General features: G+C 33.5%; 1 protein-coding gene across 2 annotated transcripts in view; it reads left to right on the forward strand.

The window, feature by feature from the left end:
- The window catches only part of COL4A5 (collagen type IV alpha 5 chain), a gene marked incomplete at both ends in the record, with an annotated part of 331,327 nt that overhangs the window by 272,489 nt on the left and 44,435 nt on the right, over positions 1-14,403 (forward strand). Inside the window, 5 exons of one of the 2 annotated variants that reach the window (XM_081115359.1) lie at positions 4,982-5,108; positions 8,667-8,747; positions 9,553-9,651; positions 10,147-10,197; positions 11,426-11,615. In XM_081115359.1, the coding sequence (XP_080971485.1) occupies positions 4,982-5,108; positions 8,667-8,747; positions 9,553-9,651; positions 10,147-10,197; positions 11,426-11,615 (548 nt within the window). The remainder of the gene's footprint in view (positions 1-4,981; positions 5,109-8,666; positions 8,748-9,552; positions 9,652-10,146; positions 10,198-11,425; positions 11,616-14,403) is intronic. The other variant, XM_081115360.1, reaches the window with a different exon arrangement.

The raw sequence follows: 14,403 nt of genomic DNA on the forward strand, positions 1-14,403 counted from the left end.
CCCAGGGACATTTTCCAAGTGTGAACAGTTTGGACAGGACCAAATTTTATGAACTTTTTTTCATACACGAAAGGACTCCATGGATGTCTTGGACAGATATGAATATCTACTGACCCTGTGGAAAAGAGTATGGACAGCCCTGAAAAAATTAAAAATAGAACTACCATATGATTCTGCAATATCACTTCTGAGTACTTATAAGAAAAAAAAAAAAGCTAACTTGAAAAGATAAACGCACTCCCATGTTCAATGCAGCATTATTTACAATAGTCAAGTTATGAAAGCAAACTAAATGTCTATTGATGGATGAATGGATAAAGAAAATGATATACATATATAAATTATATATCACATTATTGAGCCATAAAAAAGAGAGAAATCTTGCCATTTGAGAAAATATAGATGGACATTGAAGGCATTTTCTAAGTTAAATAAGTCAGACAGAGAAAGACAAATACCATATGATCTCACTTATACATTGAATCTAAAAGAATAAATAAATAAAAGGAAAACAACAAGAATAAATAAGCTGATGGGTATACCAAAAGATTAGTAATTGCCAAAAGTGGGAGGGTGCAGAGGGGGATGGGCAAAATGGGTGAAGGGGATTAAAAAGTAAAAGTAGACTCCTAGATACAGAGAACAGTGATGGTTTTCAAAAGAGAGGGGCTTTAGGGGACTGGGTGAAAATGAGGAAGGGGCTCAAAAGTACAAATTTTGTAGTTACAAATGATTATATAAAGTAAAGCATAAAAATATAGTCAATAATATTGTAATAAATATGTATGGTGCCTGGTGGGTACTTGAAGTATCAGGGTAATTACTTTGTAAAATATACACTTCTCTAACCTTTGTGCTGTACACCTAAAACTTAAAACAAAATGATACTGAAAATAAACTGTAATTGAAGAATACATTTTTTAAATCCTCATTTGAGGATATTTTTCATTGATTTTTAGAGAGAATGGATGAGAGAGGGAAAGACAGAGAGAAATATCAATGTGAGAGAAACACATCCATTGGTTACCTCCTGCATGCGCCCTGACCAGGGCCCGGGAGAGGGAGGAGCCAGCAACTGCGGTATGTGCCCTTGACCAGAATGGAGCCTGGGACCCTTAGGTCCACAGGCCAACATTCAATCCACTGAGCCAAACCAGCTAGGGCAAAAATAAAATTTTAAATTTATAATCTTGTAGCTTTAAAATAAATACCATGGGATGTAATGTACAGCCTGGTGACCATAATTAATAATACTCTTTTGTATATTGAAAGTTGATAGAGCTAATCTTAAATGTTTTCATCACAAGAACAAAAAATTTCGTAACTATGTAAGGTGATAGATGTTAACTGGATAGATGGTAATCATTTTTCAAATGTATACAAATAACTAATCATTATGTTGTACTTCTGAACTAATATAATATTATATGTCTATTATAAAAGCCTGGCCAAAGCCAGTTTGGCTCAGCGGATAGAGCGTCGGCCTGCGGACTGAAAGGTCCCAGGTTCGATTCCGGTCAAGGGCATGTACCTGGGTTGCAGGCACCTCCCCAGTGGGGGATGTGCAGGAAGCAGCTGATCGATGTTTCTCTCTCATCGATGTTTCTAACTCTCTATCTCTCTCCCTTCCTCTCTGTAAAAAATCAATAAAATATATTTAAAAAATAAAATAAAATAAAAGCCTGAAGAACAAATGTACATAATTATGGTTTAAGTGTATTCAAGTAATGTCTGGCCTTTGCTGGAAATGTAAATAAACCATAATTTCCCCTTTTCAGAGTGATTTACATGATTCCTGGCCAGTTTGTTGATTCTCCGAGTGCTCTGTTTTATCTGTTCTTGCTTATCTTTTTTGAAGCTCATTGTTTTCTCTGAAAGCATATATAAATAATAAAAGTTTAGATAAAATTTAAACTAGCAAATTGAGTCCTTTTCAGAAACCCTGGTAAAATATTTACTTTTTTTTTTTTACAGTTTACTTGGTTTGAAGTATTAAGGCCATGGGGTAGTGATAAGAACTGTATTGGGTAACATGTGCTGGTTGAAATTATAGATTGGGTTATTTGTAGAACTTAACATATAGTACTTTACTATATAGTACTTTGCCTCTCAAGTTTACCATTAGCAGAATATATGAATTTTCTTCTTGTATTTTATTTTGGCATATAAATGTCATTGGTTCATAAGTAACAAGAATAATGATATTTTATTCAAAGCTTTTCTGTGTGTAAATACCTAAGATGGAACCAATCCAATACAAAATTTAATTGTATACCTATTATGTGTGTAAATCTGTGTTGACATTTGATTTATAAAGGTTTATACAAACGTATATATATTTATATCCCAAGACTCTTAATTATTTTTAAATTGGTTGTAAAAGGCATTAGTTGAAAAGGCTTTTACTATAATGCAAAAACAATTTTGTCACAAATAAATGATCTTATTTGCCTAGACAAGCATAAGTGCTAAATTAAGAAGGAAGTATTCAGCAGATGATGTTGCACACTAACATTTTGTTGGATAGGTCACAATCCTCATGAGCAGAGCAGTGAACACTGTGATAGTTGTAAATATAAAGTTATGAAATATGTTCTCATTGTTATTTGGAAAATTTTATCTTAATTTGTGAAAGTGGGTATGAATTTTTCTAAGGCTCCATTAAGACAAACTTAATGCAAATGTTCATTGAACAATAGTGGCTATACACAAATTGTCTCTGACCCCAAAGACATTTTCAATGTAATTGAAGAGTGAAGACATGTATATAAAAACCATTATAGGTATGACAAAATAAAAACCTGAACTAAATTCTTAGGGTAAGCTCTCTTTGTCTTGGTAGGTTTCATGGAGAAAATGGGATTTGAGATGTCCACTAAAGAATTGATAGACCTCTGAATGTTAAAATGAAATTAAACTTTTGCAGTAGAATCTACTGTATCTTTGTTTGACATGCTTATTCTAAACAATTAATTTTATTGTAGCATACTAGGGATGATTATCACAAGTTCTGAAATAAGACTTTTTTTTATCCAAATCCAAATTCCACCACTTACCAGCTGAATCACTATAAAATGGGGCTAACAACAGTATACCAAGTGTACCGGTTAATAATAGCAGATTTTGTAATCAAAGAAAACACAATAATTTCAAGAGAAACATCAAAAGTGCTTTATTCAAAGTAATGTCCATCGCTAGCTACACATTCCCCCATCTTTCAGGTAATTTGTGGATGCCGTCCCAATAGAACTTTTCTTGTTTTGAGGCAAACCATTCAGAGACCCAATTTTCCACTTCTTTGTATGTTTTGAAGTGCTGCTCAGAAAGTGTGTGTGCCATCGATCGAAACAAGTGGTAATCTGAAGAAGCAAGGTCTGGTGAATATGGTGGGTGGGTTAATAATTCCCAGGCAAGATCTTTTAACGTGTCTTTAACTGGTTTTGAAGTGTGTGATGGTGCGTCATCATGAAGCAAAATTACTTTGCCCTGTCTTCTGGAATTTTCTGGTCATTTCATGGTTCAAATTGATTATTTGTTGTCAATAGTGATCAGTATTAACAGTTTCACCTGGTTTTAGAAGCTCATAATACACCACACCTTCCTGATCCCACCAAATGCAGAGCATTTTCTTCTTTCCGAAGCGATTTGGCCTTGCAGTAGATGTTGATGGTTGACCTGGATCAACCCATGATTTTGTGCGTTTGGGATTCTCAAAATAAATCTACTTGTCATTGCCAGTCACAATTTGATGCAAAAAAGACTTTCTTTCCTGCCATTAAAGCAACATTTTCCTGATGACTTTTCAATTTTCCATTTGTCTTATGTTTAGTTGATGTGGCACCCATTTTCCTTCCTTTAAAATCTTTCCCATTGCTTGTAAACAATTGGAGATTGTTTGCTGAGCAATGTTGAATCTTTCTGCAAGTTGATTTTGAGTTTGACACGCATCTTCATCCAATAATCCTTGTAGTGGTCTTCAAACTTTTTTGGTTGACCTGGACGTTCTTTGTCTTTCACATCAAAACCATCACTTTCAAAGCATTTAAACCAGCGTTCACAAGTATCTTGAGATGGAGCATGTTCACCATAAGCTTCCCGAAGTATTCAGCAGCACTTTTCTTCAAAATAAAGTAAAGAATTAAAACTTCCGACAAATGCTCTTTTTTTGGCACAAAATTCGACATATTTAAGTGTAAAAATATCTATGATGTTAACACCTTCTGCAAATTTGACATATGAAGTTTTGAAGCTTGTTGTCAATATAACAAAATAGCATATACATATCAAATCACATATATATCAACATATGTGTAACTCCATCTATTGAAAAAAATCTGCATTATTAACCGGTAACCTAGTATTTCTTATAGTGTTGTTAAGGATTAATGAAAATAATGCACTTACTAGCAACATTAAGCACTTGACATCTCCAAGATTCACTTTTCTTATTTAAAAAAGGACTAGAGGCCCAGTGCACGAAATTCGTGCTTGGATAGGGTCCCTAGGCCTGGCTGGCAATCAGGGCTGATCTGTGGGGCAACCAGCAGAGCGATCATGGGCCCCCACCTTGGCTGGCCTGGCCCTGCCCACTCGCCAACCCTGCCCCCTGCTACTACAGCTGGAGGAGACCAGCGGGGTAATCGGGGGGAACCCACTGGCACTCGCCTTGGCTGGTCTGGGGCCTGCAGGCTCGGGGCAGCTCCTACATTGAGCATCTCTCCCCTGGTGGTCAGTGCGTGTCAAAGCAATCGGTCATTCCACAGGTCATTCTGCTGTTTGGTTGATTTGCATATTAGGCTTTTATTATATAAGATATGATAAAGTCTAACTCAAAGGGCTGTTAAAATGATTAAATTAAGCAATTTATGTAAATCACTCAGTAATTCGCCTGACATATAGTAAAAGGTCTATAAATGTTATGTCATTATATAATCTAAGTACTGTGGAGACTTTAGTTTTATCTTTTTATTCAAATTTCTAGGGTGAACCTGGTCTGCCTGGATACCCAGGGAATCCTGGTATCAAAGGTTCTATGGGAGATACTGGTTTGCCTGGATTACCAGGGACTCCTGGAGCAAAAGGACAACCAGGCCTTCCTGGATTCCCTGGTAATATTCTTCTTCTTAAATGCTTCATTCTCTCTTTCTTTATCTACTCTAACTTATATCACAGAGCAACTTATTTGGCAGGCTTTTATTCTATTTTCCAATCAGATACTGACTAGCAACATAATTTTGAACTAGCTCTTTAACTTTTCTTTGACCAAATTTCTTTCTGTATAAAATGAGAATTACCAACTCAGCAGAACAATATCCTGTGGACATAGGACAATTTGATGGATCATTTTCCAATCTTCGATTGTTGGCCACAAATCAATTAAGAGGCCTTACAATGTTTGTAATTGATAATGTATGTTGCCGAACCTTAGTATGCTGCTGATTCTCTTAGACTGTACTCAGGTACACAGTGGGTAGCTATTGGTAGAATAAACAATCATACCATTCATTCAAATGACAAGGACTGTGTTGTGCAAGCAAAAGGACTTAGCATTATAGACAAGAAGGTAGCATGAACTAGATTGTTATAGTACCTTTACTTTGGGTTAACAGTGGCATAGGTGAAACTGGCCTTTAGTTATCTTTTCCTTAACCTTTTTATTGAAATACTAGAGACCTGGTGCATGAAATTTGTGCACTTCTGGAGGTCCCTCAGCCTGGCCTGCACCCTCTTGCAGTCCAAGAGCCCTCGGGGGATGTCCAACTGACATCCTTAGTGCTACCGTGGAGGCGAAGGCAGGAAAGGCTCTCGCCACCGCTGCTGTGCTCACCAGCTCCTGGCTGGGCGGTGCTCTCCCTGTGGGAGCACACTGACCACCAGAGGGCTGCTCCTGCATTGTACGTCTTCCCCCTGGTGGTCAGTACATGTCATAGCAACCGGACATTCTGCTTTTTGGTTGATTTGCATATTATCCTTTTATTATATAGGATAACATAAATACAGTATAGTGTACAAGAATATAAATGAATTTTTACCCATGTATATATCCTTGTATCCACCATATATATCAAGTTATGAAATTGTTCCTTCATACCATAAAGTTTACACATTCTTCACAGTGAACCCACTCCCCCAAGTAACCACTACTATGACTTCTATCACCATCAATTAATTTTGCCGGTTTTTGAAATTCATATAAATGGAATCACACAGTATATATACTTATTTCTGGCTTCTTTCACTCAACATTATGTCCATAAGATTCATTTATCTTATTGCATGCTTCAGTAGGTGTTTTTTTTGTTTTTGTTTTTAACAATGCTCTGTAATATCTATCCCATTGAAGAATATACTGTAATCAATGACCCATTCTCCTGTTGATGGATTTTTGTGTTGTTTTCATTTTGGGAGTTGAAGGGTTTCAGAACATGTCTCCCCAAGATTTGCCACTTGGCATGGATTATTTTGAGCTGGAGGCCACTGAGACCCTGTGGGCCCACAAGAAACTTTTACTTCTCTCTTAAAGAATTTAAATTGGGGACCTTGCCCATAATAAGGATTATTACCAGAAATTACTTTTTATGGCCTAATTATGGGTCAGAAGAAATATGTAATTGCTGAGCATCTGCTCTTATTATCATCCTGCAAATTACCCTCCTCCCTTCTAAAGTCTCAGTTGCCTTACCTCCTTCCTTAGCTCAGGATGCCACATATGCCTCATTTTATCTTTCAGTCTCTAAACCTCTCATGTATGTGGGGTTCCCATACACATGTATGTAACTAAATTTGGTTATTTTCTCTTTTTAATCTATCTCATATTGGAACAGATTATTAGACCAGTTGAAAGAATATAGAAGAGTAGAGGGAAATTTCTTCAAAAGATATTATTAACATTCTTTGACATGTTTTTGGTGGATATACAATATGTCCTCATTTCTCTTAGATAAAAACTTAGTAATAGAATTACTGAATTATAGGGTCTGTAGATATTTAAATTTATTAGATGGTGTCAGTTTTCCAAAGTGGTTTTATAAATTACAGCCACACTTGCAATGTATGAATGTCCATGGATGGCTCCTGGTGCTTGCCATGATCATATAGTAGTTATTATTTGTGAAATGTCCAGTTGGCCATAGCCTTGCCTGACTTGGTATTGTCAGTCTTTTTAATTTTCAATGTTCTAGTGGTTATATAGAGGTATCTCATTGAAGTTTTAATTTATATTTTCCTAATGAATGATAATATTTAACATCTTTGGATATACTTATTGCTCATTTGGGTAGCATCATTTTGAAGTGATTCCTGCTCCAAGTCTTTTTCCTCATATTTCATTGGGTGGTTTGCCTTTTATCTTATAGATTCAAGGCAGTTCTTTACATATTTTAAATGTGAGTCTTGTGTCGGATATATTTGTTACAAATATGTTCTTGCTAAAAAAAACACCAAATACATTCTTGCTGTCTCAGATTTACCTTTCATTCTCTTAATGCTATTGTGTGGTTAAAAAAAATTATTAAATTTAATAAAGTCCAATTTATCTATCAATCTTCTTTCATGTTTAGTGCTTTTGTGTTCTATTCAAGAAATATTTATATACTCAAGTTTATGGAAATATTCTTCTAACTTTTTTACAAAGTTTAATGTTTAAGATTTTATATTTCAATTTATGGTTTATCTCAAATAAAAATATTTTTATGGGGTGAAGTAGGGGGCCAGGTTTGTTATTTCCATACAGGTATCCAATTGCACCACTCTGTTTTTTTTCTTCTCAAGAACCTAAGTTCTTTTGTTCTTTTCATCAAAAGACACCATAAAAAATGAACAAGGAAGCCAGCACAGAAGAAAATACTTGCAAAATATATATCTGACAAATGACTGATTTCTGGGATATTTAAAGAGTTTCTACAACTCAATACTAACACGATGTACAGTTCAATATTTTTTAAATGGGGGAAACTTTAAACAGACATTTTATAAAAGAAGATATGTGGATGGCTACTCAGCACATGAAAAGTTGATCAATATCATTAACCATCAGAGAAATGTAAATGTAAATTAAAACCACAATGAATTAGCACTACATTCCTACCAGAATGCCTATTATTAAAGCAACTGATATCACCATATGTTGTACAAGGATTTGGAGCAACTGGAATTCCCAAATGTTGTTGTGAATGGAAAATGGTTTGGCAGGGAGATATATATATATCTCCTATCTAGGTATTTACCCAAGATAAATAATGGCATATGCCTTCAAAAATACCAATGCAGAAATATCCATAACAGCATAATTCAAAATAGCCCAAAACTGGAAGTTGTCCATGTTTCCATAAGTAGAATAGAAAGCCATAATAGCTAAAATGTGACCAAATGTTCAACAATAGATGAATGGATTAAATTTTTTGATATAGCTATACAATGGACTCCTGCCAGTTCTACTAGTTAAATATGGTGGTATTTTTATTATGAATATATAATAATTAAAGCCTCTGGATAAATAAATTTAAATTGTAAATTTATTAAAAGAACCATCAAACACCAGCATCTTTGGGGGTTTTCTTTCTATTCCTCACTGTTTCTATGATAATACTATAAATTGTAAATTTGAGTTGTAGCTTTCAAAGAAATGTAGTTTTTCTTTTTTTATTAAACCGAACTCTTTACTTTAGGAACCCCCGGCCTTCCTGGATCAAAAGGTATTATAGGTCCTCCTGGGAACCCTGGACTTCCAGGAGAACCTGGTCCTATAGGTAAGCATAAAAAGGGGGTTTGATATTCTGTAAAACTAAGCCTCATGTTCATTTTGGGAAAGTCAAATCATTTCAGGGAGCTGTGAACATTTTCCAGACAAGGAAATGGTGATCATTCACTTAGCAATGTTTGTTAGGTACAAAGTGAACAACTCAATAAAAATTACATTAAATTGCCCAGCCAGTGTTGCTCAGTGGTTGAGCATCGACCCATGTACCAAGAGGTCACTGGTTTGATTCCAGGCATGCAGGCAGCAGCCTATTGATGTTCTATTTTTCTCTCCCTCTCTCTTCTTTTCTCTCTAAATCAACTATAAATATTTTTTAGATTACATAAAATTGTTGTCATGGGACATTATTTTTCAGGCTCACTTTTTCCAGGGAGAGTTATTTCAAGTATTCTATAACAGATAGAAAATCTGATTTGTTTTTACAGTAGCAAGGAGTAATGCTTTTATTTGTTTACTAAATTATAAAGCAAATCACTTTCCTTGGCCCAATATAAGACCTATAATGTGTATTAGCCCCACACCTTATTTTCTTGGATAGTCTAAAACTAGATTAAAATGAGAAACTGAAACATTTTGGGTAGTGAATAAATGATAAAACTATTTCTTATTCATATTACTTACCCTTTATTTTTTAGGCTTCTTTTTCATAATATTTTATAAATTTAAAGGAGTATTTCAGAGGTTCTTTTGTTTTTTGGATAGAATTATTTAAAGTTAGTATGGAAAATAATTGGGAATATGGAAGAAAAGGGGAATTGGGAAAATAGATGTAACCTTCCCAGTATGTTATTTAGGTGGTGGAGGTCGTCCTGGGCCACCAGGGCCTCCAGGTGAAAAAGGCAAACCAGGTCAAGATGGTATTCCTGGACCAGCTGGACAGAAGGGTGAACCAGGTACTGTATTTTTTCATTGTTTTTAATTTTCTAATTTCCCCCTTTTGTTTACCTTAACTTTTGCCTTTGTTTTTTTACCCACAATGAAATTATATCTTCTTTCTTACCCTCTAAGCTACCACAAGTTCCCATTCTAATTATATTCCATTCTATCCTGAGAATGTGACCTCACATTTATCCATCAACTTGTTTCTCTCTTATGAAAAACATAACTTTTCTTGCCCCATTTTTTGTGTCAAGAAGCTACCCAACTTTTAACAAGTTCTTTGAATGAGTTCATTTTATTATGCAATCTGTGATATATATATATATATATATATATATATATATATATATATATATATTCACAAATAGAATATATGTATATATAAACTTCTGCATGGTTTATATAATATACATTGTAGCAGTTAATAAAAACCTAAATAATTAGAAGATAATCTGTCTTGTTTCAGTTATTATTATCTCTTTGAGAGTTGTTGGTTTATCCTCTGACAGGCCAACCAGGCGTTGGAATCCCAGGACCCCCAGGACTCCCAGGACTTTCTGGTAAACTTTAATAAAACATGCTAAATGAGTCCATAAATAGAGAATATTCTATAGTACATTTATTTTTCCATCTCTACAATTTATTTTTATAAAATGTGCAAAAACCCCAGAAAACTCAAAGCTAGAGTTACATCTTAAAGCAGTTCTTAACAATTTAGTATGAGAATTTGTACTATAGAAAAATGTGTTCTTAAGGAAATTTACATGTAGATATCTTTTCATTAACTTCATAAATAAATGCTGAGGAAATGATAAAGAAAGAAAGCAAAATTGTAGGAAGAGGTATGTTTCACTAAATTTTTAAAAGAGTTTTAAACACTCTCTTAGCCCCATTGAAACAAAACCAAGTTAATATAAGGAAACTGTAGAAATACATTCTAATAATAAAAATGTCACTGGAAAACTCCATGTTAATATACATTTTGCATTTTGTATGAGTATGTGTGCATACACATCTACCTTCACTCACATGTTTTTACTCTCATTGTAAGCACCAAGTAGTTAACTGAGTGATTGAATGTGTGTATATATATATATATATATATATATATATATATATATATATTCTCAAATGACAATTTCCTATTTTTATGGAGACATTTTTAAAACCACAGACATCTCCTAGAAATTCCAAGATCCTTCCAATGATCTCAACATAAAAGTTATGACTTTAATGTGCCACTGATATGTTGCTCTCTGTCATGTTGGTGGTATAGAAAAAATGTTGAGCACAGTTTGTCTATATTGTGATTTTTAAATATTGGATAGATTGGTCTTTGAGGGCACATAGATACCATTGAAGATCTGTATCTTCCTAGAGTCTCAAACTTAGTCTCAAAACATTTGTTTTAGAAATTCCTCCAGCCATCTCTAACCTATTCTTGCAGATACTTTATACTTTTCTATTTATTTCTATTTTTTTTCCTCACAGCTACTGGTCATATGATCATTGCTTTATGTCCTAATTCAAAGGGTATCTTTAAGGATGCAAGCTATTATTGTTTTTCTATTGCTATGCGTACTCTAGTAAACACTTCTGATAATAGATAAGTATATTTAATAGGGTGAATGGGATTTTTTAGATGTGTTGGGGATTTGGGGAGAGATAGAAATAACCCTAGTATATTCTATTACTTGTTCTAATAAATGCGAATAGCTTTAGCCTTATAGGCAAGCCTAATATTCAATATCATTTAATGTGTTCTTTAATGTCATTTTACTTTCGTAGGTCAAAAGGGTGATGGAGGATTACCTGGCATTCCAGGAAACCCTGGCCTTCCAGGTCCAAAGGGTGAACCAGGCTATCCAGGTTTCCCTGGTGTGCAGGGTCCCCCAGGCCCTCCTGGTTCTCCAGGTCCAGCTCTACAGGGCCCTAAAGGCAACCCTGGGCTCCAAGGTCCACCTGGGAGACCAGGTATGTACATGAGTAGTAGGGGAATGGTCTATTTATTAGTCCATTTATTTCATTTTGCTGGCAAGTTATTCAGTCTTTAGGACATTAGAATCTATAATTGAAGAACTTCTTATAAGTAAATAGTTTGGTTTATACTTTGCTATATCCATTTTTGTGGCATATAATATTTTTTTCAGTAATGCCTTTCATAATTTTCTTAAAGTTGAACTAAAACAAACCCATGTAGAGGAAAAAGGAAATAGTGATTTTTTAGTATTTTTATTAAATGTAAAGCTATACTGATAACCTGCCAGCAAAATGCCATCTGCATTTTTAATGTGAGCTTCTCAGCATGTCATCACAGAAATCATCTTAGTGATCACTCAGTAGATGCTTGTGGTCCATACCAAAGTGTTGCTATGGTTCTGTCATATGATCAGCAAATGTCACCAAACACAATAAAAAAATTTTATCTTCTCTATGAACTAGGCAATTCAATTTTTCTTCAACATCACAGCATGATTAAATTGAATAGTGATCTCTTCATACCAGCTTCATGTCTATACTTCATTTATCATCTGTTAACTGCTCTAGTAGTCTCAATTTTGCATCAAATGTTCACTTTTCATTTTGTGTCTGTGCTGTGTCATTTCATTTTACTAAGTTTGGAAATGCTCATTTTCATCCTGAATTAATGTTGCTGAGCCAAATCACTGGTGATAGATTATTAACAGATATTTGAGACTTGATATGCAATTTTTATATTTCTGGTAATAAAAAACTTGGCTTTCATTGATTTAAAAGATATGAGAAATCTAAGGAAAAATTTTGTCTTTTTTTTCTCTTAAAGTCTTGACTCCTTTTGACTATATTTAAAAGTGATAATTTTCATTTAAGTTACCATAAACTCTGAAGTAATTGGAGTTACCTTAAATAAAATATGCTCTAAAAATATAAATTTATTAGGATCATATACTTTGTTCAGAGGATACTTTTATTTTTTATTTTTTATCCCAGATTTATTGAAATACAATTGACATACAACATTATGTAACTTTAAGGTGTTCAATGTAATAAATCCATATGTGTATATAACTCAAAATGATTACCATAAGTTATTTAACACATCCATCACCTCACAAAAAAAATTGTAATTATGTGAAGATCATTTTCAAAACCAGTTTTTATCTGATTTGATTTGGATGTTTGTAGAGGGTGTTATTTAAAGCTTTACCTTAATTTTCTATTGAAGAAAACCAGTGACACTCCCTCAGCCATGTTAACTCTCTTGCATGTAACGTAAAGTATTGACACAACACCTTGGTGGTTATGCATGCAATAATTCAATAAACCAAGCTATTTCCTGTTTTATATTTTAATCAGCACTGTGGTTATTGTTCTTACTAGTAATGGAGCTCACTGTTGAGCATTACTTTGAAATATATTAACATAAAGACATTAGTCACAAAAGCTTTTTTAAAAAAATACTATTTCTAAAGAAATAATAATGAGAGTAGTTGAATGAAGCACACCAGATGAGTGTTTGTGACTTTTTGAATTCTTATAAACTACAAACTAATATTGAGCTTTAAACCCAAATTTTCTCAGAATTGATTATTTTTGTCTGAGCTTATAGTAATGATTATTTAAAAAATGTTTTTTGGCCTTTCAAAATATGTCACATGTGCTGTTTTCATTTATTGGTGATAATTTGGTTTATTTACAGATGCATGAAAATGAACTTTCAGAGTATTTTTTATTTGAATTAAAATTTAACTTGAAAGAAGTTAGTATAATGCTTTAGTTTCTTGATATCTCTAACAATGTTGATATTTTTCCTTTCATAATGATGATCTTGGGCCTTGGTGAACTTTGATCCCTATCCAGGTCCTACAGGTTAGCTCCTTAACTCTAAAGTAGTAACTGCATGAAGTTTGAAACTTTTAAAATATTTATGTATATACTTATATACATATCTATATCTTTATCTTTATCTTTATCTGTATCTAAATCTATATCTATATCTATATCTATATCTATATCTATATCTATACATATCTGCAAATAATGTCTTCAAGTGTCTAAATATATTTTAAGAGTGTATATGCCAATTCAGTTCTTACATGTTTATCTATCTCTGAAAGGAGTCAGGAAAGTGCAGTTGTTTATGTCTATTGGCAGAACCCAAACTTACTTTATTAAATAACTAATTTAACATTTTAAAATGCATATAATTGTTTCATTTTAGTTGAAAATGTGTAGTACACAAAAGTATATTTTATAATATTTTACATTTAACCTTTAGAATAGAGTGTATTTCTAACTTTTGCCTTATATCTGTTAATGCAAATGAAATTGAACTCTCCTTCAAAAAGGCATTCTTTTTAAAACAATAATATGCATCAGAGATCCTGCAAATATGCAGTTCTTGGTTTGCCATACCTCTTGTAATTTTTCAAATGATCCCATCTTCATTTTTGAGGTTGTCAGAAAGTTCTAAATTCTACTATTATGAAAATGAATTACTAGGCACAGAGTAAAAATTAAATCAATTCAACCTGCACAGATTAGAAGCCTCTTAATCTTATTTTCATCATACACATACACATATACACAATACACATCAAAGAACAGTTACCAAGTGTTGTCCAATGAACCATTGCTGATTCATAGTGAAGGACGCTCTCCTAATCAGGAATAAAAAGCACACAAAAAAATATTGGAGTGTGGTCATTACTTTCATGATAAGTAATCCTTTAAAAAGTTTCTAAGAGGGAACTAAAAGGAGAAAAAGTGTCCTACCAAGCTCTGTT

The sequence above is a fragment of the Myotis nattereri genome (genome assembly GCF_964212035.1).
Source record: "Myotis nattereri genome assembly, chromosome: X".
NCBI lineage: Eukaryota > Metazoa > Chordata > Mammalia > Chiroptera > Vespertilionidae > Myotis > Myotis nattereri.